The sequence below is a fragment of the Vulpes lagopus genome, chromosome 3 (assembly GCF_018345385.1).
Source record: "Vulpes lagopus strain Blue_001 chromosome 3, ASM1834538v1, whole genome shotgun sequence".
Classification (NCBI taxonomy): Eukaryota; Metazoa; Chordata; class Mammalia; order Carnivora; family Canidae; genus Vulpes; species Vulpes lagopus.
In genome coordinates, this window is record NC_054826.1 from 107,902,290 (window position 1) to 107,928,721 (window position 26,432).

Below are 26,432 nucleotides of genomic sequence, written 5' to 3' on the forward strand. Positions count from 1 at the left end.
TCAGGGAATGAACTCATTCCTTTACTTGATAACCATGTGTTTCTACTTTGAATGGCATGGAGGTAGAGACAACTCAGGCCCTGCTTCCAGGGCCCCACTGTGGTATGGGGGCAGCAGGTATCTATCCTAGTACAGGGGTGATGGAACATATTCATGAGGTGCACAAGTGGTGTAAAGGTCAGGGGTTAGGACTGGCTTCCTGGAGAAAGCGATGCCTGGTTTTCCAGAAACTTGCAGTGGAGGCAGGCACCTGGCACGGTGCCAGATGGGAGGGGCCAGGGGACCTGGAACTGAGCCAGATGGGAGGGGCCAGGGGGACCTGGAGCTGAGCCAGATGGGAAGGGCCAGGGCACCTGGAGCTGAGGCAGATGGGAGGGGCCAGAGCACCTGGAGCTGAGCCAGATGGAAGGAACCAGGGCACCTGGAGCTGAGGCAGATGGGAGGGGCCAGACCACCTGGAGCTGAGGCAGATGGGAGGGGCCAGGACCTACAGGTGTAATTCCCCTCCCCTAGCATGGTGGAGAGGCCCAGCAGCTGGCACTCCAAGAGTGTGGCCAGAGTGAGGGGTGGGGGCCTATGCGAGGGAGACACAGGGCCTGGCACACAGAGATTAGGGAGCCCTGATGTCACACTCAGGGGTTTGACCTGGATCCTCCATCTCCAAGGGAGCTTCAGAGGGTTTGAAGCAGCAGAGAATCATGATCAGACCTCCCAGTGGCTATTGGAGACAGACTAGGAGGCCTGGACCTAAGTACAGAGAGGGCAGTTCAGTGGCCGCACTCTTGCACACCTCTGCCTTTGCATATGTAAGGCCCTCCTCCTGGGATATGCTTTCTCCTTTTCTGCCTCGACTCTGTGCCACTGTCTCTTTCCACTCCAGCTCATGTGTGTGCTCCTTCCAGCACCTTCCCAGAGCTCTCCCAGACTCTATCTGTGCCCCACGGGCTACAGTTTGAACAGGTCAACTCCAGCCCTAAGATGAGTTTGCTTTGGACTGTATGGTGGCTTCAAAAGAATTTAAGTTTGCTGTCGACATTTACAAACCAGAAAGGCTCCTATCAAATTTTAGATTCCCAGGTCCCTGGGGAATGTTCAGAAGATCTAGCAGCACTGGTTGGCATTCGTACATAGCAACCATTAGCTGAAGCTGAGAAGTGGCTTTCTCTTTACTGAAGCATGTGCTTACCAGTATGCCACACTCCCTATCATGCGCTACTGTCTCTCTTGACAACACTGAAGCTGAAGACTAGTTGCCCTTGCTCATCTCCCTTGTATTACTGCTTCCTTGAGAACAAACTGGAAGGGAAAGTAGAACAATTCTTGTACCCATGTCTATCATATGAGGGGAAACAAGATAGGCTGGGGGTTCCTGTCTTTCCTCACCCACTGAGTTCCCTGCTGAGTTCCTGGGGCTTCTATTTTAAATTCCTGGCACCGTGCAGTCACCTCTATAAAGGCTTTCAGCACATGACATCATAGTTTTACATTTACTTGTCTGCCGGCTTTCAGACAAGGAGTACCTCAAAGGTGGGGACTGTGTCTTTTATATCAATGTCCTCAAATTGATCAGGGAAGGCTGATGACACATGTGCTCCACAATAAGTGTTGAGTGAAGGAATAAATGCAAATGAGAACATGAAAAAACAGCCCAGAGTAGAAAGAAAGGTTAAGTGGTCAGGTGTAGGAGGAGGTGTGGGGGTAGAAAGGAGGGCAGGGATTCTGAAATAGGGGGGGGGGACAGAAGAACACAAAGGTTAAGAGCCTGGCTGTTCAGAGTGGGGTCCCCACACCAGGAACACTGGCACACCTGGATGCAGAATCTCGGGCCCTGCCTAGACCTGCTGAATTAGAATCCTCATTTTAGCAAGATCCCCAGTAAATTTTGAGATGTGTTGGTTAAGTGAATGAGCCAAGAGTCTGACTGCATGGGTTCACATTCTCACTGTGACACTTACTGGTTGTGCAACTTGGGGCATATTACATAACTTCTCTGTGATTCTGCTTCCTTATCTATTAAAATTGAGCCCCAGGGGTGCCTGAGTGGCTCAGTCAGTTAAGAGTCTGTCTTCAGCTCAGGTCATGATCTCAGGGTCCTGGGAGGGAGTCCTGCATCACAGGGCTCCCTGTTCAGCAGGGAGTCTCTTCTCCCTCCCCCCCTCCCCTCTGCTCTTGCTCCTCTCTCTCTCCTTCACTCACACACTCTCTCTTATATAAATAAATAAAATCTTTAAAAATAAATAAATAAAACTGAGCTCCAGTTCCTATTTGTCCAGTTCTCCCAAAGGGTGGCCTGATTTCACTTCCTAAAGCTTCAAGCTGAAGCTCTGCTCCTGATGGCTCCAACCATTCAGCATGAAATGTCCCACCAGGCACTTCCTACACCCAGCAGGAACAGCAACAGGGCCTCCGAGTACCCATCTTGCAACTTCAGCAATCAGATTATTGGACAGCGCTAAGTCCTACCATTACTCAAACTGTCCAGCAAGGAGTCGGGGCCCTTACTTACGCCATCAGCCGTCCAGTAGTTCCAAACCTTGATCTTGCCTAGACCAAAGTCCTGCAGCCGCCTGGTGTTGCGGATGACAAAAAAGAGCTGGAGCGGCGGGTGGAAGGGGCACGTCCACAAGGAGGTGTCTTTCTTGCTCTGAAACACCAGCAAGAGAGGGGGGAGTCGTTAGTCTATTTTCTGCCTCTTCCCAAAGTAATCGGACTGAGGGCAGGAGGCCAGGCCTCCCTTGTCTACATAATCCAAGGTGGGCTCTTAGACCTCACCCGCCCGGACCGCACTTTGTGGCTGGTCCCTGGCACAAAGCAGCCACGTGGACCTCTCTGCTTTGCCAGGCCGACTGAATTTAAATGCGGCGGGCTTTATTTTGATTAATTTAATCAGCTCTGGGGAGAGCGCTGGGGGTGGGGACAGACAGAGAGTGGAGGAGTGGAGGGTGGGATAAGAGTGTCACTTGTGCTATTTTATTAACCCAGCAAGCAGAGTCTGTTTTTTTTTTTTTTTTGAAAACCCTGTGGAATTTTAAAAATGTAAAAAAAAGAAAGAAAGAAAAAAAGAAAAGAAAAGGGCGCAGGCGTTGGGACTGTGGGACTGAGCTTCAGGATTTGCTCTGCTCCCTGGCAGGGCTTCCAAGCCTCAGGACCCCAGGGTGTGGTTCCTGCCCACTGGCAAGGCCACTGGCTCTCAAGGCCAGGGGAGCAGAGTTTCAGGGAAGCTCCACGGTCATTGCCACTTTCACCAGCAAAATTCCATGTCAGGGGTGTGCTAGATGCAGGTGGAAGAAGCCAAGTCCAGGCACTTTTCAACTCCAGCTGCCTCCTGTTTTGTCCTTCGGATGCCTCTTCTAACGCTCTGTCCAAACAAAACTCACAGCTACAGCTGAACATCTCCCCACAGGCTTGGCCTCAGGGCCTTTGCACAGGCTGGGCTTTTCCTTGCAATAGCTTCCAGCCTCTCCCACCCAGGAAAATACAGCACAAACGTGCTGTCACCCCCACTGCCACTCCTTCCCTGACACCATCACCCTGGCCTCCAGCCGCCCACGGCTCCCTTGTAGGACCTCAGTGTCTTGTAACTACCTGTTTTCTAGTCCAGGTCACCCTTCCACATGCTCGGCTGTGAGCTCCTGAAGGGAACTGGCTGTGTCTAATTCACTCCAGAACCCTTAGCATTCAGCTCAGGTCCTTGGCACACAGTAGATGCCACGGAATCTTTGTTGACTGAACAAACGAAGGAATGAATGGCCAGTTGAAATTTACCTCCTCATAGCTGTCCCTTCACTGAAACTTTGGAGAAGCGGCTGTACACTGATCTAGCCTGGAGGGCGATTTTGTTTGGCTCATGAGGTATTAAAAAAACATCATGGCCAACATTTAACAAGGGGGAGATTTCCCCACCCCCTCCAGAGCTAGAGTTCTGCTCGTATGTAGACAACACGGCCACACAGGGCCCCTGATGGATGCTGGCTGGAGCCGAGGGCGCCGCTCCCAGGCCCAGGGCGCGGGCTCTCTGGTGCCCCAGTCCCCACTGCTCCCTACTGTTTTACACCCACTTCCCTTCCCAGGATATGCCTCTGGCTGGCCCCTGCACATGTCTGAGTCTAGGGTTCCTGCTTAGGGGCTGACAGCGGCAGCAACAGAACCACAGCATCTCTGACACTGGCTAGAGCTGTCCCTTTTACCTAAATGAGCCATCACCGTGTATTTGAGGAGGTCTCAAGAGACCCCTGTCACCGGGACCATGCCGGCTACTTGACAGAGCCAGGGAAGGAGGAGACTGGCTGACTCTGGGGTTTTGCTGGGCCCCCAGGAGATGCGAGAGGCCCAGGCTCCAGCTGCGGGGGAGAACAAAGAGGGCTTGTTCCAGGGACAATGGTGCCTTTCAGGAGGGAGGAGGTTGCTTTTGTCCAGAGAGAGAGAGGAGTTCAAGGGGTTCTGACTTATTCTGGCCAAGTTTCTCAAGCTCTGCAAGAACTTCTAGTGCTCTGGGCAGCTGCAAGGGGTCAGGATACCACAGCTCAAAATCCAGTGGGTGCCCCTCATTTCTTGCCCAAGTCGGGGCCCGAACTGGGTCACTGTGGCTGCCTGACAAAGGAAGAGTCTGAAGGCTGACCCTCAGATGCCGGCAAGGGGACCATAATTGATTTCCTGTCACTTTTCTGTCCACAGGAGGGATAACAGGAAGATTAAGTGGGCATCATGGTGTTCAAAGTCAAAGAACATTCACCTGCGGGTAATGCAGGGCCTCATTAGTGGCCGGAGTCTCTAAGAAAAAGGCTGCCAGGAAGGCGCTGGGGGCTGACCAAGGCACCCTGGGTGCCAGGCCAGCAGGCGGAGCTTCTGCTGCACCTGCCCGTCGCAGTGATGGCAGAACAGGAATCAGGGCACCTTCATGCTGGCACCGTGGCCTCCCTGGGTTCTCTCATAGCCCTGGGAGGGGGCTAGTACTGGAACCCGTGTCATGGAAGGAAGACCAGAGCTCAGTAAGGGAGCAAGGGGTGCGGTCTGCCTAAGTAGTGGAGTCCCGATTTACACCCATTTTTATTCATTAATTCATTCTATCTTAGTGTGTGCCCCCGCCCCCCAGAGGCAGACCCCAAGGCAAGGATTTGAGGGTCAGAAGGTTATCTATACACCAAAGGATACACCAGTTGGAGTGTGGGGAGGTCAGAGGAGGAAAAGCCTTCCATAAAGAGTGTGTCACCAGGCTAGCCACTCCTGCGGCAGCTGGAGCTCAGTGTCACCAGGGAATCTTGGGAGCCAGAGCAGAAGATGACTCAGAGCAGCTCCACCCTCGGGACAAGGGAGCTGGGGTATTCATACCCCAATTCCCACCAGCGTAGGTTGAGGGCAGTTCCTGGGGGCCCAATTCCCCACCAGTCTGGGCCTGCTGCCTGGGAAACAAAGTGGGCCCTGGAGGCCAGAAAGACAATCCTCCATCAGAGAAATATCAGCCAGCACACACAGATGAGGGCAGGGCCGGGGGCTGGGGAGGCACAACACCATCTGTCACCCACTTGCCAAATACAAACACCCTCCTGTGGGGCAGGCACTGAGCCCCATGCAGGGGTGGGCTGTAGAGCCTGGCCCACCAGGTCCCAGCTCTGCGTGAGCTGGGGAAGCAAACAAGTAATACTGCCAAGAAAAAATACCAGTCAGGCAAGGATAAATTGGACACGGAAAATAAGAGAGAATTATTAATGGCCAGTAGAGGGGCAATTTTAGAACGGATGGTCAGGGGAGGCCTCTTGCAGGAGGTCCCTCTCTAACTCCTAACAAAGATGCTCTCCTCTCCCAGAATTAACCTGACACAGATCCACTCCCTCAGGCAGATGCTGGATTGCCCTCAGAAGTAGCCCCAATTTAATAAATTACCGCAATCAAAAGCAACAAGCTATTGATACACACAACAATTTGGACGGATGTCAAGGGCATTCGGAGTGGAAAAAGCCAGTCTCTGAAAGGTTACATGCAGTAGGATTCCATTTATACGGCATTCTTGAAGTGACACAAAGTTTGGAGAAAAGATCAGTGGTTGCCAATGTTAGGGAGGGGGTGGGGAGGCGTGGCTATAAAGGGCTACGTGAGGGAATCTTTTTGCGGTGATGGAACTGTTGCTATGTATCTTGATATGGTGGTGGCTACATGAATCTACGTGTGATAAAATTGCATAGAACTCATATGCACACACACACGAATGCGTGTATGAAGCTCTGCACATTATACTAATGTCAGTTTCCTGGTTTTGATAATATACTACAGTTACGTAAGATGTCAGTGATGGGGGAAGCTGGGCAAGGACACATGGCACCTCTCGATGCTTTTTTGTAAAAACTGAGATATAATTCACACATATAAAATCACTACTTTTAAGTATGCAATTCAGTGTTGTTGTTGTTTAGTATATTCCAAGGCTGTGCAATCCTCACCACTATCTTTTTCCAGCATATTTCTTTTACCACCCTAAAAGGAACCTCCAAGGGCAGCCCTGGTGGCCCAGCGGTTTAGCACCACCTTCAGCCCAGGGTGTGACCCTGGAGACCCGGGATCGAGTCCCACATCGGGTTCCCTGCATGGAGCCTGCTTCTCCCTCTGCCTGCGTCTCTCTCTCTCTCTCTCTCTCTCTCTCTCATGAATAAATAAAATCTAAAAAAAAAAAAAAAAAAAGGAACCCTCTACCTTTCAGCAGTCCTTCTCCGTTCCTGCCGTCCCCAGCCTCTGGCAACCACTAATCTACTTCCTGGTTCCATGAATTGCCTGTTCTAGACACTGCATGTGAATGGAATCATACAATATGTGGCCTTCTATGTCTGGCTTCTTTCACGTAGCATCATGTTTCCAAGGTTCACCAATGTTACGGATTTTTAAAAAGATTTTATTCATTTATTTGACAGAGGGGGGGAGAGAGAGAGAGAGAGAGAAAGAGAGAGAGATAGAGAGAGAACGAGCAAACGTGCACAAGCAGAGGGAGCAGTAGAGAGAGGGAGAGCCCTCAGCAAGGTACCTGATACAGGGCTCTACCCAGGACCCTGGGCTCCTGACCTGAGCTTAAGGCAGATGCTTAACTGACTGAGCCACCCAGGTGCCCCAGTTCATCCACATTGTAGCAGGTGTCAGAACTTTGTTCTTCTTCATAGCTGAGTAATATTCCATTGCATGGCTACACCACATTTTCTTTATCCATTTATCATGGATAGATATTTGGGTTGCTGCCACCTAATGGCTACTATGAATGATACTGTGTATAAGTATTTGTGGGAACATGTTTTCAATTCCCTTGGGTCAGTACCCAGAAGTGGAATTGCTACATCAAGAGTAACTCTACATTTAACTTTTTGAGACACAGCATTTAACTTTTTGAGACACAGCCACACTATTTTCCACAATGGCTGCACCATTTGACTTTTCCGTTCCCACCAGGAAGGTATGATTTTTCCACGATTGCCAATACTGTCATTTATTTCTTTTCTTTTCAAAAGTTATAACCATCTTGGTGGATGTGAAATGATATCTCTTTGTGGTTTTGATTTGCATTTCCCTGACGATTAATGATGTTGAGCTTTTCATGTGCTTCTTGGCCATGTATGTCTTCTTTGGAGGACAGTCTATTCAGAATACCTTGGCCATATTTTCATTAGGTTGTTTGTCATTTTGTTGTTGAGTTTAAGAGTTCTTTTCTTTACATATTCTGGGTGTAGACCCTTATCAGATATATGATTTGCAAATATTTTCTCCCATTTTGTAAGCTGTCTTTTCACTATCTTGATGAATGTCCTTTGAAGCAAAAGTGTTTTAAATTTTGATGAAGCCTGATCTATTTTTTTTTCTTGTGTTGCTTGTGCTGTGGGTGTCATATCTAAGACCTCACTGAAAAGGTCAAGGCTACAAAGACATATCTACGTTTCTTTTAAGAGTTTCACAACCCTGGGCACCTGGGTGGCTCAGTCAGTTATGCATCTGCCTTTGGCTCAGGTCATGATCTCCAGGTCCTGGGATTGAGCCCCACATCAGGCTCCCTGCTCAGCAGGGGTCTGCTTCTCCCTCGCCCTCTGCTGGTTCCCCTTCCTGCGCTCTTTCTGTCAAATAAATAAAACCTTGAAAAAGAAGTTTTACAGCCTTAATACTTTAAAAGTTTTAAGGTATTTGATCTATTGAACTAGTTTTTGTAGACAGTGTTAGGGTAGGAATCCAGCTTCATTTTTTACATGCAGAAATCCAGTTGTCCCAATACCATTTGCTTAAAAATATGACTTTTTTTCCTCCATCCAATAGCCTTGACGTCCTTGTTGAAAATCAACTGACCATAGATGTAAGGTTATATTTCTCTATCAATTCTATTACATTGATCTGTCTATTCCTATGCCAGTACCACACAGTCTTGATTACTGTAGCTTGGTATTAAGTTTTAAAATTAGAAGTGTGAGTTTTCCAATTTTGTTCTTTTCCAATATTGTTTTAGCTATTCTGGGTTCCTTATACTTCCATATATATTTTAAGATCAGTTTATCAATTTCCACAAAATAGGCAGTTGGAATTTTGATAGGATTGCACTGAATCTGTAGATAATTCAAGGTGCATCACCATCTCAACAGTATGAAATTTTCCAATCTGTGAACATTGAATGTCTTTTCACATTTATTTGGGTCTTCTTCAATTCCCATCAACAATATATTTTCCAATGTATAAGTCTTTCACTTATTTGGTGAAGTTTATTCTTAAGTACCTTATTCTTTTTAATGCTATTTTAAACAGATATTTTCCCCTAATTTTCTTTGCAGATTGTTCATTGCTGGAGTATAGAAATACAACTGATTTTTTGTATATTGGTCTTTTACCCTGTAAACTTGAACTTGATTTTAGCTTTTTAAGTAATTTTTGTGGATTCTTTAGAGTTTTCTATATATAAGATTGTATCACCAAATAGTTTTATTTCTTCCTTTCCAACCTCTTATTTCATTTTCTTGCCTAGCTGCCCTGAGCAGAATCTCCAGTACCATGTGAGCAGAAGTGGTGAAAGCAGTCATCCTTGTCTTGTTCCTGATCTTGGAGTGAAAGCTTTCGGTTTTTAACCAGGATGATGTTAGCTGTGGGTTTTCATAGGTGCCCTTTATTAGGTGAATGTTGCCTTCTACTCTTGGTTTATGGTCTTCAACACAAAAGGGTGTTGAATTTTCTCAAATGTTTTTCCTGTACCCATTAAGATGTCACATGGTTATTTTTCCCCTCTATTGTATTAATATGTTGTATTATACTGATGGGTTCTCATATATTGATCAACAAGCCATTGTCCAGGTCAACTCCACTAGGTTTCAATGCATAAATCTTTCTATAAACTGGTAGATTTTGGTTTGCTAATGTTTTGTTGAGGATTTTTACATATATTCATAAGGAATGTTGGTTCAATAGTCTTCTTGTGATGTCTTTGGTTTTGTTGTCAGGGTAATACTGGCCTCATAGAATGAGTTTGGAATTGTTCTCTCCTCTCTATATTTTAGAAAAATTTGTGAAGGATTGGTGTTAATTCTTTAAATATTTAGTATGATTCACCAGCGAAGCCATCTGGTCCTTTGCTTTTCTTCGTGGGAATTTTTTTTTTTTTTAATTCAATCTCTTTACTTGCTATAGGTCTAGCCAGATGTTCTGTTTCCTCTTGAGTCGATTTCGGTGATTTGGGTCTTTCTAGGACATTGTCCATGTCATCTGGGATATCTTCATTTGTTGGTATAAAATTGTTCAGAATATTCTCCTGTAATCTTTTTTTTCCTCTGTCAGGTTGGTAGTAATGTCCCCTCTCTCATTCTTGATTTTAGTAACTTGAATCCTTTCTGCTTGGTAAAACTTAGCTAACAAACCTCCACTAGAGGAATGGAGACCCAGGCTCCATTTTGGAGGAAGAATCAGCAGGACTTGCTGGTATCCTGGAAACCTAACAAACCTTAGCTAACAAACCTAGTTTGTTAACTTTGTCGATCCTTTCAGAAAACCAACTTCTAGCTTCACTGGTTTCCCTCTATTATTTTTCTCTTCTCTACACATTTTTTACAATTTCTTATGATTCTGTGATTATTTCCAAATAAAAACTACAAAAAATGTACTGTGTACATTTATGTGCTGGGGATATAGTATGGCTAGGACAGACAAGAACGTGTAGCTTAATGGAGGGGAGAGAGATAATAATCAAGCAAGAAGATCATTTCTTTTTTTTTTTTCTTTTTTTTTTAAGAAGATCATTTCTTAATGTGAGAAGTACCCTGAAGAAAATGGAATTTGCTGGGGTGGCGTGAGACAGCACTCCTCCACACTGTAGTCTGGGAAGGGCTTGCTGAGAAAGTGGTATTTGGGCTGAAATCCAAATGAGGGAAAAGCAGGTATCCACATGAAATTCTGGAGGAGGGATATTCTTGGGAGGGCTCAGGTGACATGAACTTGGGAGTGTCAGAGGAACAGAAGGAAGCCCCGTGACTACTAGAGCCCCATGCATGAGGCAGGGGGTATGAGAAGCAGGCCAGGAGGGAGCCCAAGGCCTATTCTCAGACAGCTTCCCAGGCCATGGGAGGCATGTGACTTTATTTCCAAGTGTACTGGGAAGTCATGGCCAGGGTTTTAAGTATAGGAGGGGTGCAAGCTGACATTTGTAAAAGATCACTTTGGATAGAGTAGAAAATGGAGTGGAAGGAGCCAGAAGAGAAGACAGTGAGACAGGAGGCCACTTAATAGTGCCAGCGAGAGGGAACTCCACACATTGATCAGACTTGGGAGCCACTAGAGGAATGGAGACCCAGGCTCCATTTTGGAGGAAGAATCAGCAGGACTTGCTGGTATCCTGGAAGGTGGCAGGAAGGGGCTGGGGCAGTCAAGGAATTCTTAAGAGGTGGACTTGGCAGCAGAGCAAGCAGCAATGCCATTTACTGGGCACAGGAATGTTGTAGGAGGGAGAGATGTGGGTGGGACAGGGGAATGAAAACTCAGGACGTAGGTCTCTGAAGTCTGAGAGGTCCAGTGGGCATCCAAGAAGAGATGTTGAGCAGGAAGTTGGCAGGCACTCAAGTCAGGGACTCAAAGAAGCAGGTGGGCCTTGGTGTATCCATTTGGAATCATTTTGAAGCCATGGGCCTGGGTGAGGCCAATTAAGAGAGACAGTGTAGGTGCAGAGGGTAGGAGGGTGTGCACCAAGCATGGGGTACCCCCACATCTTCCAGCAGCCCTCCGTTATCTTCCACTGAAGCCACTTCTCTTTTGAACCCAGACTCCACTTTCAGTTACCTATTGGTCAGATTGTAGCCAAGCTCCCCACGCCATGGCAGTGTGGCCTGGAGCAAGTCACTCGTCCTCCCTGAGACCTGGTTTTCTCATTTATCAAATGTGGAGAGTAACTCAAGGTTCATGTGAAGATCACATGAGGGATGTCTGAGGCCCTGGCCTGCAGGATGTGGGTCTTTAATAAACCCCAGTGAAACTGGGTGGTCCCAAGAGGCAGTACATGCTGGTAGTCCCAGGCCTATATACCAGGATGACCATCAGGTAGACCTGGTGCCAGGGCGGCCGGGGGAATCCAGCCTGCATATGGCTTGGCCCAGAGATTTGGCAGCCCAGGGTAAGACGGCCACCTCCTCTCTCAATCTCAAGGCCCCAAATTGAAAACCTCAGCACCCCCAAAACCATGAGCCGAACTCCTTCCTGTTTTCACATGGCAAAGCTCACCAGCCTCTGCTAAACAGAGGAAAAGGAAAAGTCATGAGAACTGGCCCCCGTCAAATCCAATGATGCTTTTTATTGCCCCGGTGTGCTCTGTTTGGTACAGCGGGCTTCCCAAATGCCACTGCTCTGCGCATCAGGGAGATGGGAGGGGGTGGTGAAGGGCCCCTCTAAGCCCCAGCAGCACACATGAGCGCCTACAGAATCCAAGCAGGGAGCAGAGCAGGAAATGTGAAGCCAGAGCATCCCAGCTGCCCTGACCTATGGGACCTGTTTCTTTCAAAGTCACGAGCTGATGATCTTAGACTGGGTCACCATTCAGTCTAGCCCTGGGGATGAGTGGTATTTCTCAGCTACCTAGCACCTACCCTGCCTTCCTTTCAGTAACAATGCTGAACTTCTCCAGGGGGAATTCCTTCCTGCCCCTCTTCCCTGCTGTGGCATCTTGGTGTAACTAGCATTAAAGTGCCCACCTTCCTAGCCAGGCTGGCCGTCAGCTTTCCTCTCCTGGGACTGCATATCTCTAGCAGAGTGACAGGATGGCAAGTCAACTATAAATACTGCCAACCCCCCTGCTTCCAAAAAAAGACCACACTCTTGATGTTCATGCATCCTAGATGCTACCTAGAACCCCAATATGACTGTGGGGCCTGCCCTCTTCTGGCCTGGGTGACAGTGAATCTACCAGCTACCCAAAGACTTGCAACAAAGTTCTTTGTTGGAAATTTGTTAAAGTGAGCCAGACTCCAGTTTCTTTTGCCAACATATAAGAATCCTATGGATTATCCCTGCCCTCCAGTTCTATCTTACAGAGGGCAGAGAAACTGATTCTCAGAGAAGGCAGGTGAGTTGCCAAAGGCTATAGAGTCAAGACCAGAACGTGGGTCTCTACAAATCAGGATTTCAAAGATCCCCTTTCTTGTTTCTTCATCTTAAAATGGGAATATCTACTTTCTAATGATATCAATGCTATTACTAATAACAACAAATACACTAAGAACTGATGTTTTAGAGGCCTTTGGAAAAGGCTGGCACAGTGCTAAGCTTTTTATAGTTACGTTTGATCCTCACAACATCGTAGCAAGTACTATTATTGTGCCACTTTAGACACTAAAGTAGATGTCAGGTGAGCTGCCCATGCTGATGAAGCTGTAGATGGTAAGCTCCGAACACAGGCCTTTCTGCTTCTCAAGACTGTGTCCTGCTAAGTACAAATAAGATTATGTGTATGACACCCTGTGCCTCACACTAGGCAAGCACTGAACATGTAGTAGGTGTTTTCATTTTTCAATCCTTATTTTTTTAAAGTTAATAACTTGTTCAATTCCAACGAACTGAACTTGTTCGTTGGAATTGATAATACAGCTACATGGCAGGAGATTTAAAAGGTGCCAAAAAGTGCCCAAGGGATGTCCTCCTATTGCTTCTGTGCTTGCCTACTTGGCTCTATGGCCCAGGGGCAGAATTTGTCCCCAGTTTTTCAGGCCCCTCCTGGAGGGAACAAATATTGAGGCTGAAGCACAGAATAGTAATGACAAGGCTGGGAGGCCCGCCTCAGCTGAGCTCCCAGTCTCTGTGTCCAACATGCCAGTGGAGAGAGGAGAAAACGCCAATGTTTTTACTTTCTTCCTTTCTTTTTGACCATTAGATACTTAAAGGACAGGAATGTTCGATGTTTGCTGGGAAGCAGGGCCCTGAGTGGGTGTGTGCCTGAACCCTGGGCCAGGCTACAGGATGTCAATGTGGCCCCACCACCTTCCAGCGGTGTGCCCTTGACCAATCAATATTCTTCCCAGGACTATATAAGATATAAGATCAGGGCAAGGACCCCAATGATGCCCAGGGGTCCCCTGTTTTGTGGCACTTGTGCTAAACTGCAGGATGGATGAAAGGGGGTGACTTGGCTCCTCTTTGCTCCCTCTCCCAAGAAAAACCCACGGAGCAGAGATCGTCAATGAGCTGGGGGGATAGCTTCAAGGCCCTTACCTGGACCTTTCCCTCAGGCTCCTCCCACTTTGCCCAAATGAACAACAGTGGAAGATTCTATTCTTCTTCCTCTCCCCGCACCTGCATTGCAGCCCTAGCAAGGGCAGAGAAAATGCATCAAAACACAAGGCCAAGGCTCACTCTGGTACCGCCTCCACTTACAGCTAAGTTCCGATTGACCAGGTCGCCCAGGTCCCCGGGTGTGTCCGTGTTCCGGATATCCACGTCATGAGGCGACACATAAAGCTTTGTGTTGTGCAGGTCAAAGAACTCAACTTCTGTGAGACCCACCGAGGATGTGTGGCCCCAGTTGGACAGGATTTCCATGGTCACATAGACGGCATCTTTGATGTCTCCACCTTTTGTTCTCGATTTGTCCTTAATGAAGAGAAAAAAAGAGTATCAAAGGATCTAAACATGACAGGCTGGATTCAGCTTACCACTAGCAACGAGTCATTTAGCCACTCAGGGTCTCAGTTTCCCCATTTTGTATAAGGAGGGTAAGAATAGCACCCATTACATATGGTTAATACCAAGACTAAATGAGCTATTTGTAAAGCACTGAAAACATAGTTACTGAGGGCACCTGGGTGGCTCAGTCTGTTAAGTGTCTGCCTTCGGCTCAGGTCGTGATCTCAGGGTCCTGGGATCGAGCCCTGCATTGGTCTCTCTGCTCAGCGGGGAATCTGCTTCTCCCTCTCTCTCACCCCACCTCCCTCATACTCTCTTGCTCTCTCTCTCAAATAAATAAAATCTTAAAAAAAAATTGTCACTGTGAACCCTCGGCAGTTAGTATTTTCCATAAGAGTTTGCAAATAAAAAATGTCTAAAAGGCATCAGATTCTTCCTGAATATGCTCTTCTTTCCTCCATACCAAGTGTTCGTGGCCTATCGGCTGAACTGGGGAAGGTGTTACAGACTAAATTGTGCCCCTCCAAAATTCAGATGCTAACATTCTAACCCCAAGACCTCAGAATGTGACTGTATTTGGAGACAGGGCCTTCAAAGGGGTAATTAAGGTAACATGAGGCTGTGAGGGTGGGCCCAAATCCAGTCTGACCCATGTCCTTACATGAAGGGGAAAGCTACACCTGAGACACACCACGGGGGCACACACACAGAGAAAAGACTGTGCGAGGACGCAGCTGGAAGACAGCCACCCGCAAGGCAGGAGAGGCCTCGGGAGAAACCACATGGGCCGACACCTTGATCTTGGACTTGAGCCCACAGACCTGTGAGAAAACACAACTCTGTTGCTTAGGCCACTCTGTCTGCAGTGGTGGCTATGGCTGCTCTAGCAAATGAATTCGGTCTGTAATGCAGGACCATGGACGAGTCACCTGACGTCCCTGAGCCTGGCTGGAGATGGGAGATGACACTACATCTCTGACAATCCTGTCACAGAGACTAAGAGAGATACAGACACCGGGGAAGAACCTGTGAAGTCTGGACCCCCCTGTGCACTCTCTGAGGGTCCACTTGCAGCCGTCTGTCTCCGTCGCTGGTTTGAGTGCGGCCTCCTTTGCAGGGAGGCCATGTGGTCCGAGGCTGTGTGGATACCATCAATAAACAGCCACGCTGCAGGATGGTTTCCCAAGGCCCCTTCGGGCCCCGACTGCAGCGCTGGTCGCCACAGATCAGTCATTCATAAAATGGTGCATTCCCCGCGTGCACATGCCCTCTGTTAATTAGCACTGGTAATCTGCAACGGTTCTGTGAGCAGGGAGTTGAGCAAATGAACAGCAACTGTTCCCTACTTATTTTTTTAATTAATAGCCAGCGAGACGTGCTATCGCTCGCAGCGTGTGTTTGGACGCGCCTTGATTGCCACGCGATGGGGCCGGGGACGGGGACAGGGAGGGAGGGAGGTCAGCTCTCAGCTCCCAGAAGGAACACAGGGCCTGCTTTTATCAGCCAAGTCTGCAGCTTCCTCCTCTGCTCCCACAGGGCTGTGTGAGGTCCTGGTCAGGCCCTCCCTGCTGCCCGGGGCCTGAGTCCCAGGCTTGCAGGACACTGAGAAACTTCACTGAAACTTAAGTTGGCTTCTTTCAAGTTGGGGGGTGGGTATGAGAGGTGAATGAGCTGGGGCTCTTGCGGAGTGTTGTGCTGCCAAGGTGAGCTGGGTAGGAAGTGAGAAGGAGCGGTGCTGTTCACCTTGGCTGTTGGCAGCACTGAGGAGGTCCAGATGGGAGGTAAGCCGCCTCACAGACGGGCTGCTGGATCTCACGCTTGCGTTCGCTCGGTGCTATCTAAAACGTGTGAAGTCCTGCAGTGGGGCTTCAAAATGAAGAAGCTGAAGGTCTATTATCTAAGGAAGTGTCACAACTTGTCGGTGCTGCAATTAGATGGCTACTCCTGCTTCTCAATTTCTTGATGTGGGATCTCTAGCAGGGGGGCTAAGGTGGACGCAGCTCCTTGTCTCCTGCTCTCACTGCCCCATCTCTCACCAAGAATATCCGGTTTTCCTGTCGGGAAGTCACCCCTTCTCTTTCCTCAGCCATGAGGATGGTCTTAGAGGGGGACAGACCCTTCCCACCTCGAGGAGGACTGGTCCAATAAATCAGTGTGGCCTGTCCCCTGAGCCACCAGAAGGGGGTTGCTCAGTGATGGGCATGTGACCCAATCTCAGTTCTGTGCGTGGAGGAAATGCTCTCCTCTTCTGACTATAGGGCCTGAGGGGATGAAGGCAAGAGGTGGGAACCACTCTGGCTACTGAAGGGTCTCAGGGAGACGGCAGCACCGGGCCTGGGTGCTGAGGTGGGGACAGAACTCAAGGATGTAGCTGGCATTGTGCAGATGCAGTGTGAGCTGCTGGATCAAGCCCCACCTGGTCCTCACTGTGACATTTATTACAAGAGTCTATCATTTCCTTCCCTTCATTGGATAAGTCAGTTTGCCCTGGGTTTTCTGTTTGCTATAAGGAGATTGATCAATCCAGGTTCTCTTTAATGTGGCTGAAGCTTTATCACACTTAGGGTCTTCAAGGCTTAGAAAGCAAATGCTCCATGCATTTGGAGCATGGGGGTAAAGCTTTGAATTTTCTAGATGTCAAACTTGCAACTGATATTTGCTGGCTCCTCCTTGCCTTGTGCCAGGCATTGAGGTGCCCACCCTCACAAAACCCTTCTGTTTTATCCTCACGGCAGCCCATGGCAGTGGATTATTTTACCCAATGCAACAGCTGCACACTCCCAGGATCAGAGAGCTTAAGAGGCTTCTCTGAGGTCACATGCCCTCTAAATGATGGTGCCAGACTCAGAGACACAACTCTGGTCTAGGCTGGCGAGCTTTGGGGAGCGGGGGGGGGGGTGGGCTTTCTGATCTCATGGGAGTTTTACGTGTGGCTCTGGGAGGGTTTAAGTGGCCAGTAATAGGAATGGTGAACGCCTTGGACAAAGGGAAGGGCTGAGAAGGATGTACCGGACACACACCTTCTGACACAAAAAGAAATGCAAGTCCTCATTACCATTCTGCCTGGATGGCACCGTGGCCTTTTGGTTTGCAGCTCTGCTGCGCTAACACATCACACGGCCGTGGCTTCGCACAGTTCCACTATCATACTGGACTCAATGAAGATTAATATCACCTTTTACAGTTAACTGTGTATCCTCACGATTTTCATTCTGCATAATCTCCATAATGATAATTCCCCTCCTTTTATACCACTGCATTGTGCTGATATATCATGCCTCCCTGATTAACTCCGTTATCATGAGACATTTCTGTTATTTCTTGTTCTGTTTTTTTCTCCCTCATTTTTCCCTACTTCCAACCATTCTGCAACAGACATCTTCATGCCTATAGCTTTTGCTTTCTGTTGAGTGATTTCCTTAGGGTGAGGAAGTGGGATCGCTGGGCTGGGAGGACATTAAGTATTTCTAAGGTTCTTCCTGAGCCCGGCCCTCCTGCTTTTCGAGAGGGCTCCACCCATTTATAGTGCTGCCAGCAGAGTAAGCCTGCTGTGGCCTTGCCAGTCCTAGAGGTTATCATCAAAGATCATTGGTGAACTCAGATATCAAGTAGGACATTAAGGTTGCTCTAATCTGCATTTCTTGGTTATCAGTGATGTTGGACGTTCCTCTGTGGGCTTACATGGTATATTGTGTGGACGGGCTTCTCTCTGCTGCAACCCTTTTCTCCATCCCCTGCCTGTCTGGGTACTGGGCAGGGGGGGCATGGAGCCTCCTGTAGAGACATGTTAAGTTGACTGCTGTTGGCCACCCCCACCGCACAGAGATGATTGCACCAAGGGGCCCTTCCTCCCTCAGCTTTCCAGCAAGACACCGAATGCATCTAGAAATCTCTATAAGTCAACATTCTTACCTCTGGGTCTAGCATTGGTTCCTCCATTGGTGAAGCGACCCTGCTGAGACGGGCAGAGTCGCTTTCGATGGCCTGGAGGACTTTCAGAAGCCTCTGCTGTTGTCTGAAATGTAATTTTGTTTTAGCAGTCAGGCAGTAACAGATGGCACACAACAGAGAGCAGGCCCATCAAGGCGACAGTGCTTACTTTTCTAACTCAGAAGTAGAGTCGTTTGAGAAGCTAGTTCCCACCCCGCGTACAGTTCAAAGGCGCACACAGGCTGTTCCCCCCCACCCTTTCTGATAACTGTACAACTGGTGATCAAAGAAGAGCCAAGGAGAGGAAATTGTTTGGGGCTAGATGGCCATCAGATCTCCCTAAACTGACTGGTAACTCGGAAGGGTCTAGAGCAGGGAGCCGCAGATACAGCGTGCAGCCTGGTTTTACATGGCCTGGGAGCTAAGAACCGCTTTTACCTTTCGAAGGTTGTTCAAACAAACAAACAAACAAAAAAAAAAAAAAAAAAAACAACCAAACAAACAGTGAAAAGTCTGAAGTCTTCATATCTGGCCCTTTGCTAAAAAACATCCCCTGCTCCTGGCCTAGAGACCTACTTCATGCTTCCTGTTTCTGGGGCTGTAGGCATTCCTGACTCAGCAGAGTAGGGTTTGCAAATGCACCCCATATGTGCTGTTTAAGATGGAGTACCCTCAACACCCTGGAACATCAAGGATCTTGAGGATGAAGCAAGAAGCCTCTGGTGACGTGTATGCTGTTCGTAAATAGAACTGTATCAGTTCTAAAATATCCTCCAGCACCGGCCCTTTCCCGTGCAGAGGAACCTGGGGGTTCTTACTCATGGCTGCATGGGTACACAGCCCTGGTTTCCAGTCTGGGGTCTGCAGGCTCTTAGAGAGATGGCTAGCACTGCCTCTCCAGAGGTTTTCTGCAGATTACAAGGATACTCCTCTGGGGCGGACACACATGTGGAGGGTGTACAGCTTGGGCTGGAAATTCTTCTTTTGTGCAGAGAAAAAGCTCCCCCCACAACACTGACCCCTCTTTGGGCTGCCCCAGACCCAGCCCAGGGACTCTGCTGAGTGACCAGCATGCCCTCTCACCCCTAAGCCAGGCACAGGCATTTTGCAGAGAGCATGGTGCATGAAGCCCCATGCACTGGCCTGGCGAGTGTGCCATGTGCCAGAACATGCTTGAGACAACCAGCTAGACCTGGTGCATCTTTCTGAAGACTAGAGGGAAGACACTGTTTTGGAATGAAAATTTGACAGTTCCAATAGCTGCTCTGATGCATTAATGGAACCAAAGGCTGTATATCAACAGACTTAACAGGAAAAAGAAGGCTGAAGGGACATGGCTCAGGGTCGTTCTCGCCCTCTACCCCCGGCCCCATTGAGTTCACCACTATCTGCTGCACAGTGTCCTTTGGTGGAAGCCCCTGAGGAGGATGAAGCCTTATACAGGGGAGACCGAACCGAACCGAACCTGCAAAGACCCATTGGCTGGAAAGATATCAAGTCCACTCCTCGGAGGGTGGGGGGTGGAAGGGGGATGGTCTAAGGGAGCAGTTTTACATGTTCTGGAATAACACTGGAGAAGCAAAGAGAAACCTCGGTGAATGAGATCCCCGTGGCTTCACTGCTACAGGATTCTGGTTTTGTTTTGAAGCTGCCTCAGTAAGTACCTGCTCCCCAAAAGGCCGATTCTGTCAATGGCTTCGCTGACGGCTCTGGCTCCCCCTGCCGCCCTGGCCGGCTCCTGTGGGCTGGTCGTGCTGGTTGGGCTGGTCGCACTGGTTGGGCAGGTCACGCTGGTAGCAGCGGGGGTAGGAAGCTGCTGGTCAAGCAGGAAGAGGTTATAGGAATGAGGTATGAGAGGGACAGAGCCTACAGGGACTCATGAGATCCAGGACCCCCACCATGATCTCTGCAGAGACAGAGATTTCTGTTTCTTATGATCCTGGAGGTCCCAGGAAAAGATCTCTTCAATCAGCTACTGAAAAAACTTCCTCTCATCAGAATCTCTCCCCCTTCCGTCACACCCCTGCCCTGCATGCTCCAAAGTAACCAGGCTCCATGGAAGCATTCCAGTAACATCCTTAGGGCCTTTGCATTTTTAATCCTCCTTCTTTTACATTTATCATCTCAACTAGAAATGTGTTCAGCTCTCCATCAGCAAGTGATTTTAGTCACTGGAAGCTCTGTGGGTCCTGGGTCAGGTCAGGTCATCCAGAAGTCATGCACCATGAGGTGGGCAGTGCCACAGACTGGTCAGAAATGTCAGCTGGCGACAGCTCAACACCACCAGGAAAGAACAGAACAAAGAGGGGGGACACATAAAGGAAACCCCACTATGGTGCTCTAGGCGGCACTGCTTCCCTCGAGTGCTCTCTCCTCCTCTCCCCTCCTCTTCTCTCTTCCCCACTGTCCACACCTTCCCTCTGGTGCTATGCATTCCCACCATGTCAGGTTTCTTCTTGCTCCTGGATCAGGAGGACCTCATTCCCACTTCAAAGCATCTGCTGTCCCTTCCACCTGGAATGCTGTTCTGTTTCTGGCTGGTTCCTTAAGAGACGACTCAGTTCAAGTGGGGCCCTCTGAGGGGCTTCCTTGGGCTACCCTTTCAGAGAGTAGCCACCATCTATCATCTTTTACTGTCATCTCTCTCTGAAGTCACCTGGTTTATTTATGGCTTTATTTGCTTGTTGTCTGCAAGCTCCCTGAGGCCAGGGGCTAATCTGATCTGATTTAGCCACCTCTGTATTCTGAGCACATGGCACAGACCTGGGCACAATCTAACAAAGATGTTGCTGAGTGTTTTATTAGTTCACGTCGGAATTTGCCAGGGGCCGTCTCTGCTGAGATTGGCCTGACTGACCTCGGTAGATACAGATATAATTTATTTATTCAGGAACCCAAGATCGATTTTTATGTTGTCTTGTCAAGAAATAGAAATGTAACAAGAGGGACACCTGGGTGGCTCAGCGGTTTAGTGCCTGCCTCTGGCCGGAGGCGTGATCCTAGAGTCCCGGGGGGTTGAGTACCACATCAGGTTCCCTGCATGGAGCCTGCTTCTCTCTCTGCCTGTGTCTCTGTCTCTCTCTCTCTTTGTGTCTCTCATAAATAAATAAATAAAATCTTAAAAAAAGAAAGAAAGAAAGAAAGAAAGAAAGAAAGAAAGAAAGAAAGAAAGAAAGAAATGTAACAAGGAATTGGAGTCCCCAGGCCTGCATAAGTTCTGGTTTCCACTTGTAATCTGGAGCAAGCTACTCCAGCCCAGCTTTCCCATCTGTGAAATGGGCCAAATGACACCATGCTCAGGGAGCACAGGGAGGGCCTGCTGGGACCACATTGGGAAAACCCACTGGAGGTCCCCAGGTACTGCTGGGAGCAGTGGGCACAGGGCTTTGTTGCTTCTCTCACCAACCTCAGGGCTCTCTTCCTTCCCCTTCAGTAGACTGGTCCACGATTTTGCTGGTGGTCCCTCTGTGTCCTGGAATGATATAATCACATGATCTGAGGTCAGAATAAAGTCATCCATTGTATACTCTGCACTGACAGATGAGGGTACAGAGGTGCGGGGACTGTCCTGAGATCCCAGAGACACAAACGTCGGGGGCAAAGCACTGAGCTCCAGGAAGACAGACAACAGGTACTGCTCGATGAATGCCCCAAAGGGCAGCCTGTGTTAGGGCCTGGGGAGCAACAGGCGGTATGGACAGGGCCCAAGGCTTGCAGGCAGGCAGTCCTCAGTGCCTTCCAAAGACATGACCTGGGCAAGCTGCCTTGCTCCCTGGGGGCCATCAGTCACATCTACGAAATGGGGCGATGAAACCAGGCCTGCCTGCTTCTGACTTCTTGTGGGCTTCCCATGGGACAAGCTAAGACAAAGGGTTTCAACAGGTGAGCCAGGGAACCTGCTTCTGGGAAGGGACATGTATACTGAGGCATGTCTGAAGCCTCCAGCTCTTAAAGGGTCCTTACTCCACCCCACTACATATCCTCCTGCTTCTTGCTCAAAGCTGACAGCAGCGGGCACACACTCAAACACCTGCTGCTGGGCCAGGGAGGTTTCTGGAACAGGTGCAGTGGGGCAGGGGCAGGACGACAGGGAGTGCTAAGGGCTGCAGAGGCCTGAGGGTCTTATGCTCTGGGGAATGAGGTCTTTCCAGAGCAGCCAGGGCTGTTGTCTACTCCATTCTTTCTCTGACCCCAGATGCAACCCTGCTCTAAGGTATCCAGGGCCTGAAGGGAGATCAGCAAGGGTTAGAGGCAAACTGGCATCTACCTTAGGCTTTCAGAAGCAAACAAAGAAGAGGGTGAAGGAAACGGGGAGCTTTGGCAGGTTGGTGAGCAACTGTGCATCAAGCAGGAGACGTGCAGCCAGTCTGAAGTCAGGGATTTCTACAATGTCTCTCTCCTCACCAAGAACTCTTTGCAAGCACTGTTCAGACACCACTGGGTCCCTGAGTAGCCTCCTGTGTGGTCCTTCCCCTCCGCCCCTGGACGAACCTGCAGTGGGCTGGTGGGGGGCTCAGCCTTTCTGCTGAGGAGCGCCCTCTGCAGGGCTTCATTCTCCACCTGGATGGCCCTGAGCACCGCAGAGGCGTCTTCCTCCCGGTCCTCAGCCTCCTGCATGGGTTTTCGGGTTGCTGATAGGGGTCTCTCACGCCGGCTTCCAGGTCCTGTGGGCAGGAAACAGGGTGGGGGGGGTGCTCCTTTAGATTGCGTTTTCGGAGTGCCTCTCCAAATCTATTAGACCCAAATTGAGGAACATTCTATAAAACAACTGGCCTGTACTCTCCAAAAATGTCAAGGTCATGCAAGACAAAGAAAAAAGGCCTGGTGAGCTATTCCAAATTAAAGGAGACTGGGCAGACACGGCAACAAGAATGCAGTGGCGTTCCTGGCACTGGATCCTGGGTTGGAAAGCACTGGTGTGCAGGACATTACTGCAGCCAGTGCAGAAATCCCAATAGAGTTTGTGGTGTAGATAATAGTATTGTATTAATGCTAACTCTCCTGAATTTCCTGAGTGCTGCGGTAATGTAAAAGGAATGCCCCAGTCTTAGGGGATACACACTGCAGGGTTCAGGGGTGAAGGGGAACGATGACTGCAACTTAATTTCAAATGATTAAAAAATACACACACATACACACACACACACACACACACACAGAATACAAATATAAATCAGCAGGGATGAGGGGCAGCTGGCTAGCTCAGTTGGTTGAGAGTGTGACTTTTGATCTTGGGGTCATGAGTTCAAGCCCCACATTGGACTTGGAGCTTACTTTAAAAAAAAAAAAAGAAAGAAAGAAATCCCTCAATCAACCGGGACAAAATGTTAACAGTCAGTGAGTTGGGTGGAAGTGTATATGGAGTGTCATTTGTACTCTTCTTACAACTTTAAGTTTGAAATCTCATCTAAATGAAAAGCTGTAAACAATTAACGCTCTAACAAAGTACCTGTGAGGAATAATATATGCTGTCATGGAGACAGATGGGTATTGGGGAACATTTTACTTTATTTTGTTTTGTTTTTCCAAGGGTAACAAGAATTGCAAAGACTTTACATCTCAATTTTAGAAAGAAGTGTTGCAAAGCTGCAGTCGTTTCCAGAAGTTCCAAGGAAAGGACAATTGGTTTTATAAAGTATAAAATGACATGCAAACAGCACACAGTAAGACTGGCTGAATAAAATAAATTACGGTCTACCCACCCAACAGAGGGCTTGCAGCAGAAAAAGAAAAGCATACTAAACTATCTACAGATACAATGAAAGGATGACTTGAATTTGCTTCCTAATCATCTGGGCAGTGGGTGGGGATGTAGATGAAATGACACTGATCATCAATTCACGACTGCCAAGGCCAGGTAAGGGACACATGGGGGTCACTATAACATCCTCTCAATTATGTGTGGATTCTTTCAATATTAGGGGAAAAAAACCTCCCTTTTAAAATAGAACTGCTCAAAATGTCTCTACTGGAATGCTTAAGGAGGCTTTCACCTATTGACGTTCATCCCCTCGGCAAGTATTTATTGAGTACCATGGTGCCAGGCTCTGTCCTTGGCACTGATGATACAGAAGTGACGACACAGATTGAGAACCCCACCCTTGTAAAGTAAGACCATAAGCCAGGGGAATAGTGAACAAAATAGAGTGTTAGATGTCCGAAAATGTTATGGAAAAAACAGGCAAGACAGAATGGAGTAGAGCTGCAGGGTGGTGCCATGCTCCAGGCACCGGTGTGGTGAGACCCATGTGGGGTGTGTTAATGGAGCAGCAAGGTGCAGTGGGCAGCAGGAGAAACAGGTTGGGAGGTCTGAGTGGGGGCAGGGAGGGCCAGGTCACTCAGAGCCCTGGAGGTCACTGCAAAGCTATCACTCTGAGTGAAATGGGGAGCCACTGTGGGCTCTAGAGCAGGGGAGGACTTGACCTGACTTCAATGCTGAGTGGAGAACAGACTGAAGGGAGGTGGAGGTGACAGCAGGGAGACCAGGTCTTTAGGAGTTTCTGGCTGCAGCCAGGGGAGGCACGGCAACAGAGGAGAAGGGACACAGACTGTGGTCAGATCCTGCATATGCACAGAAGGCAGGGCTCATGGCGTGTCCGACAACTTGGATGTGGCTGGGAGAGAGGAAGGGTTGAGTTGCAAGGGCTATGCATGGAGCAGTTTTGGGAGCAGAGAGCGGGGCTCCGGTTCGGACAGATGATTGGGTCTAAGATGTGATTCAGGCATCAAAGTGGAGCCACTGAGTCACACATACACACACTGGTCTGAGTTTGGGAGAAGAAGGTCTGCGCCCGGAGATGTGAATTTGGCAGAAGCAACTGGATTGTATCATTTAGCAGTAAGGTCAAAGATCGACATTGATGCTGGTCTCTAACAAACTGGGAATTCACAGGTATTACCTCTTGGGATATATAAAATAGCATCCTTGCATCCTCATGGCCTCAGTAAACCATCCACCCTGAGTACTGGAGACTTCTGTCCTAGCACTTGTCCCTTCTGCTGTGTTGTGTTAGAATGCTGCATCTGAGGGAGAGTTCTAACAGCGACATCTAGACTGGCATTGGGAGGAGAGGAAAGGAACCACAGTGCAGCTCCCCTGAGCTGGCTTCTAGTATAGCTGGGCATGGGGCTGATGGGAGACCATGGGTTTTAATGAAAAAGCTAAAACTAAAATGAGAGGGTATCAATTTCTACCAGGCACCCAGGAAGTGACTGTGAATTTGAATGCCCTGGGCCAGAGGCCACAGCCCAGATCCAGCCAACACCTGCCATATAGGGCTACACTCTTCATGTGGTCATTTTTTCCCAAGAAAAGCTAGAATTTGAAATCTACATGAAGTCCCCTGAATTATATTTGTTCATGCACATATCCTGGTTTTAAAGAAAGCTTATGAAGGCCAGTGGAGCCCAAGGGCTGGCCTACCCCAAGGCAACGACAAGTCCAAGCTGCTTTCCCAGGAGGGTCAAGGGCACTCAAAGGAACCTCCTGTGTCTGCAGGTGTCTGGCCTGGGCAAAACAGCTGGTGGACTATTTTCTGATTTTGATGTACTGTCTCTGATCATTGCCCCAACACAGGTCCTAGGCACAGAAAGGTAAGAAGCTGCTGGAAAAGTGACCTGGGATTCTTCTCACCCCAGTCTTTACTGCTCTACTGTCTTCTTGTTTCATCTTATCAGGGATTCCATGGCTCTGCAATGGGTTAGGGAGTGGGGAAGGAGGGAAGGAATGAGAAGGTAAAACAAATACCCAAACACAGAGCAGAAAGGAGGAAGGTGAGAAGCAGCTCAGCTTAACAGGGGGTGGGGATCCTTATTGGTATGGAAATTAAGCTGGATAAAAGGGATACAGAAGTCAGGGAAATAGAGATCAAAACCACCAGTCAGAATGGCTAAAATTAAGACAGGCAACAACAGATGTTGGCGAAGATGCAGAGAAAGGGGGACCCTCTTATGCTGTTGGCAGGAATGCAAGCTGGTACAGCCACTTTGGAAAACAGTGTGGAGGTTCTTCAAAAAAAGTTAAAAATAGAGCTATACTCTAACCCAACAATTGCACTACTAGGGATTTACCCTAAAGATAATGAATTTAGTGATCAGAAGGGGCACCTGCACCCCAATGTTCATAGCAGCAATATCCACAATAGCCAAACTGTGGAAGAAGCCACGATGTCCTTCGTGAATGGGTAAAGAGGATGTGGCTTATATATATAATGGAATATTACTCAGCCATCAAAAGGATGAATACTTACCAGTTACATTGATTGGCATGGATGGAACTGGAGGGTAATTATGTTGGATGAAATAAATCAGTCAGAGAAAGAATCTTATCATATGGTTTCACTCATACGTGGACTGTAAGAAACAGTGCAGAGGATCATGAGGTAAGGGAGGGAAAACTGAATGGG

The 26,432-nt window shown here is 48.5% G+C and overlaps 1 protein-coding gene across 4 annotated transcripts in view; it reads right to left on the reverse strand.

Annotated features, from left to right (window-relative positions):
• LOC121487491 (katanin interacting protein) overlaps nucleotides 1-26,432 on the reverse strand; it is a 193,377-nt gene that overhangs the window by 48,924 nt on the left and 118,021 nt on the right. For 3 of the 4 annotated variants that reach the window (XM_041749278.1, XM_041749282.1, XM_041749281.1), the window contains 6 exons: nucleotides 22,519-22,691; nucleotides 21,434-21,499; nucleotides 19,692-19,843; nucleotides 18,010-18,112; nucleotides 13,849-14,064; nucleotides 2,507-2,644 (listed from right to left, as the gene is read on the reverse strand). In XM_041749278.1, coding sequence (XP_041605212.1) covers nucleotides 2,507-2,644; nucleotides 13,849-14,064; nucleotides 18,010-18,112; nucleotides 19,692-19,843; nucleotides 21,434-21,499; nucleotides 22,519-22,691 — 848 coding nt within the window. The remainder of the gene's footprint in view (nucleotides 1-2,506; nucleotides 2,645-13,848; nucleotides 14,065-18,009; nucleotides 18,113-19,691; nucleotides 19,844-21,433; nucleotides 21,500-22,518; nucleotides 22,692-26,432) is intronic. The other variant, XM_041749279.1, reaches the window with a different exon arrangement.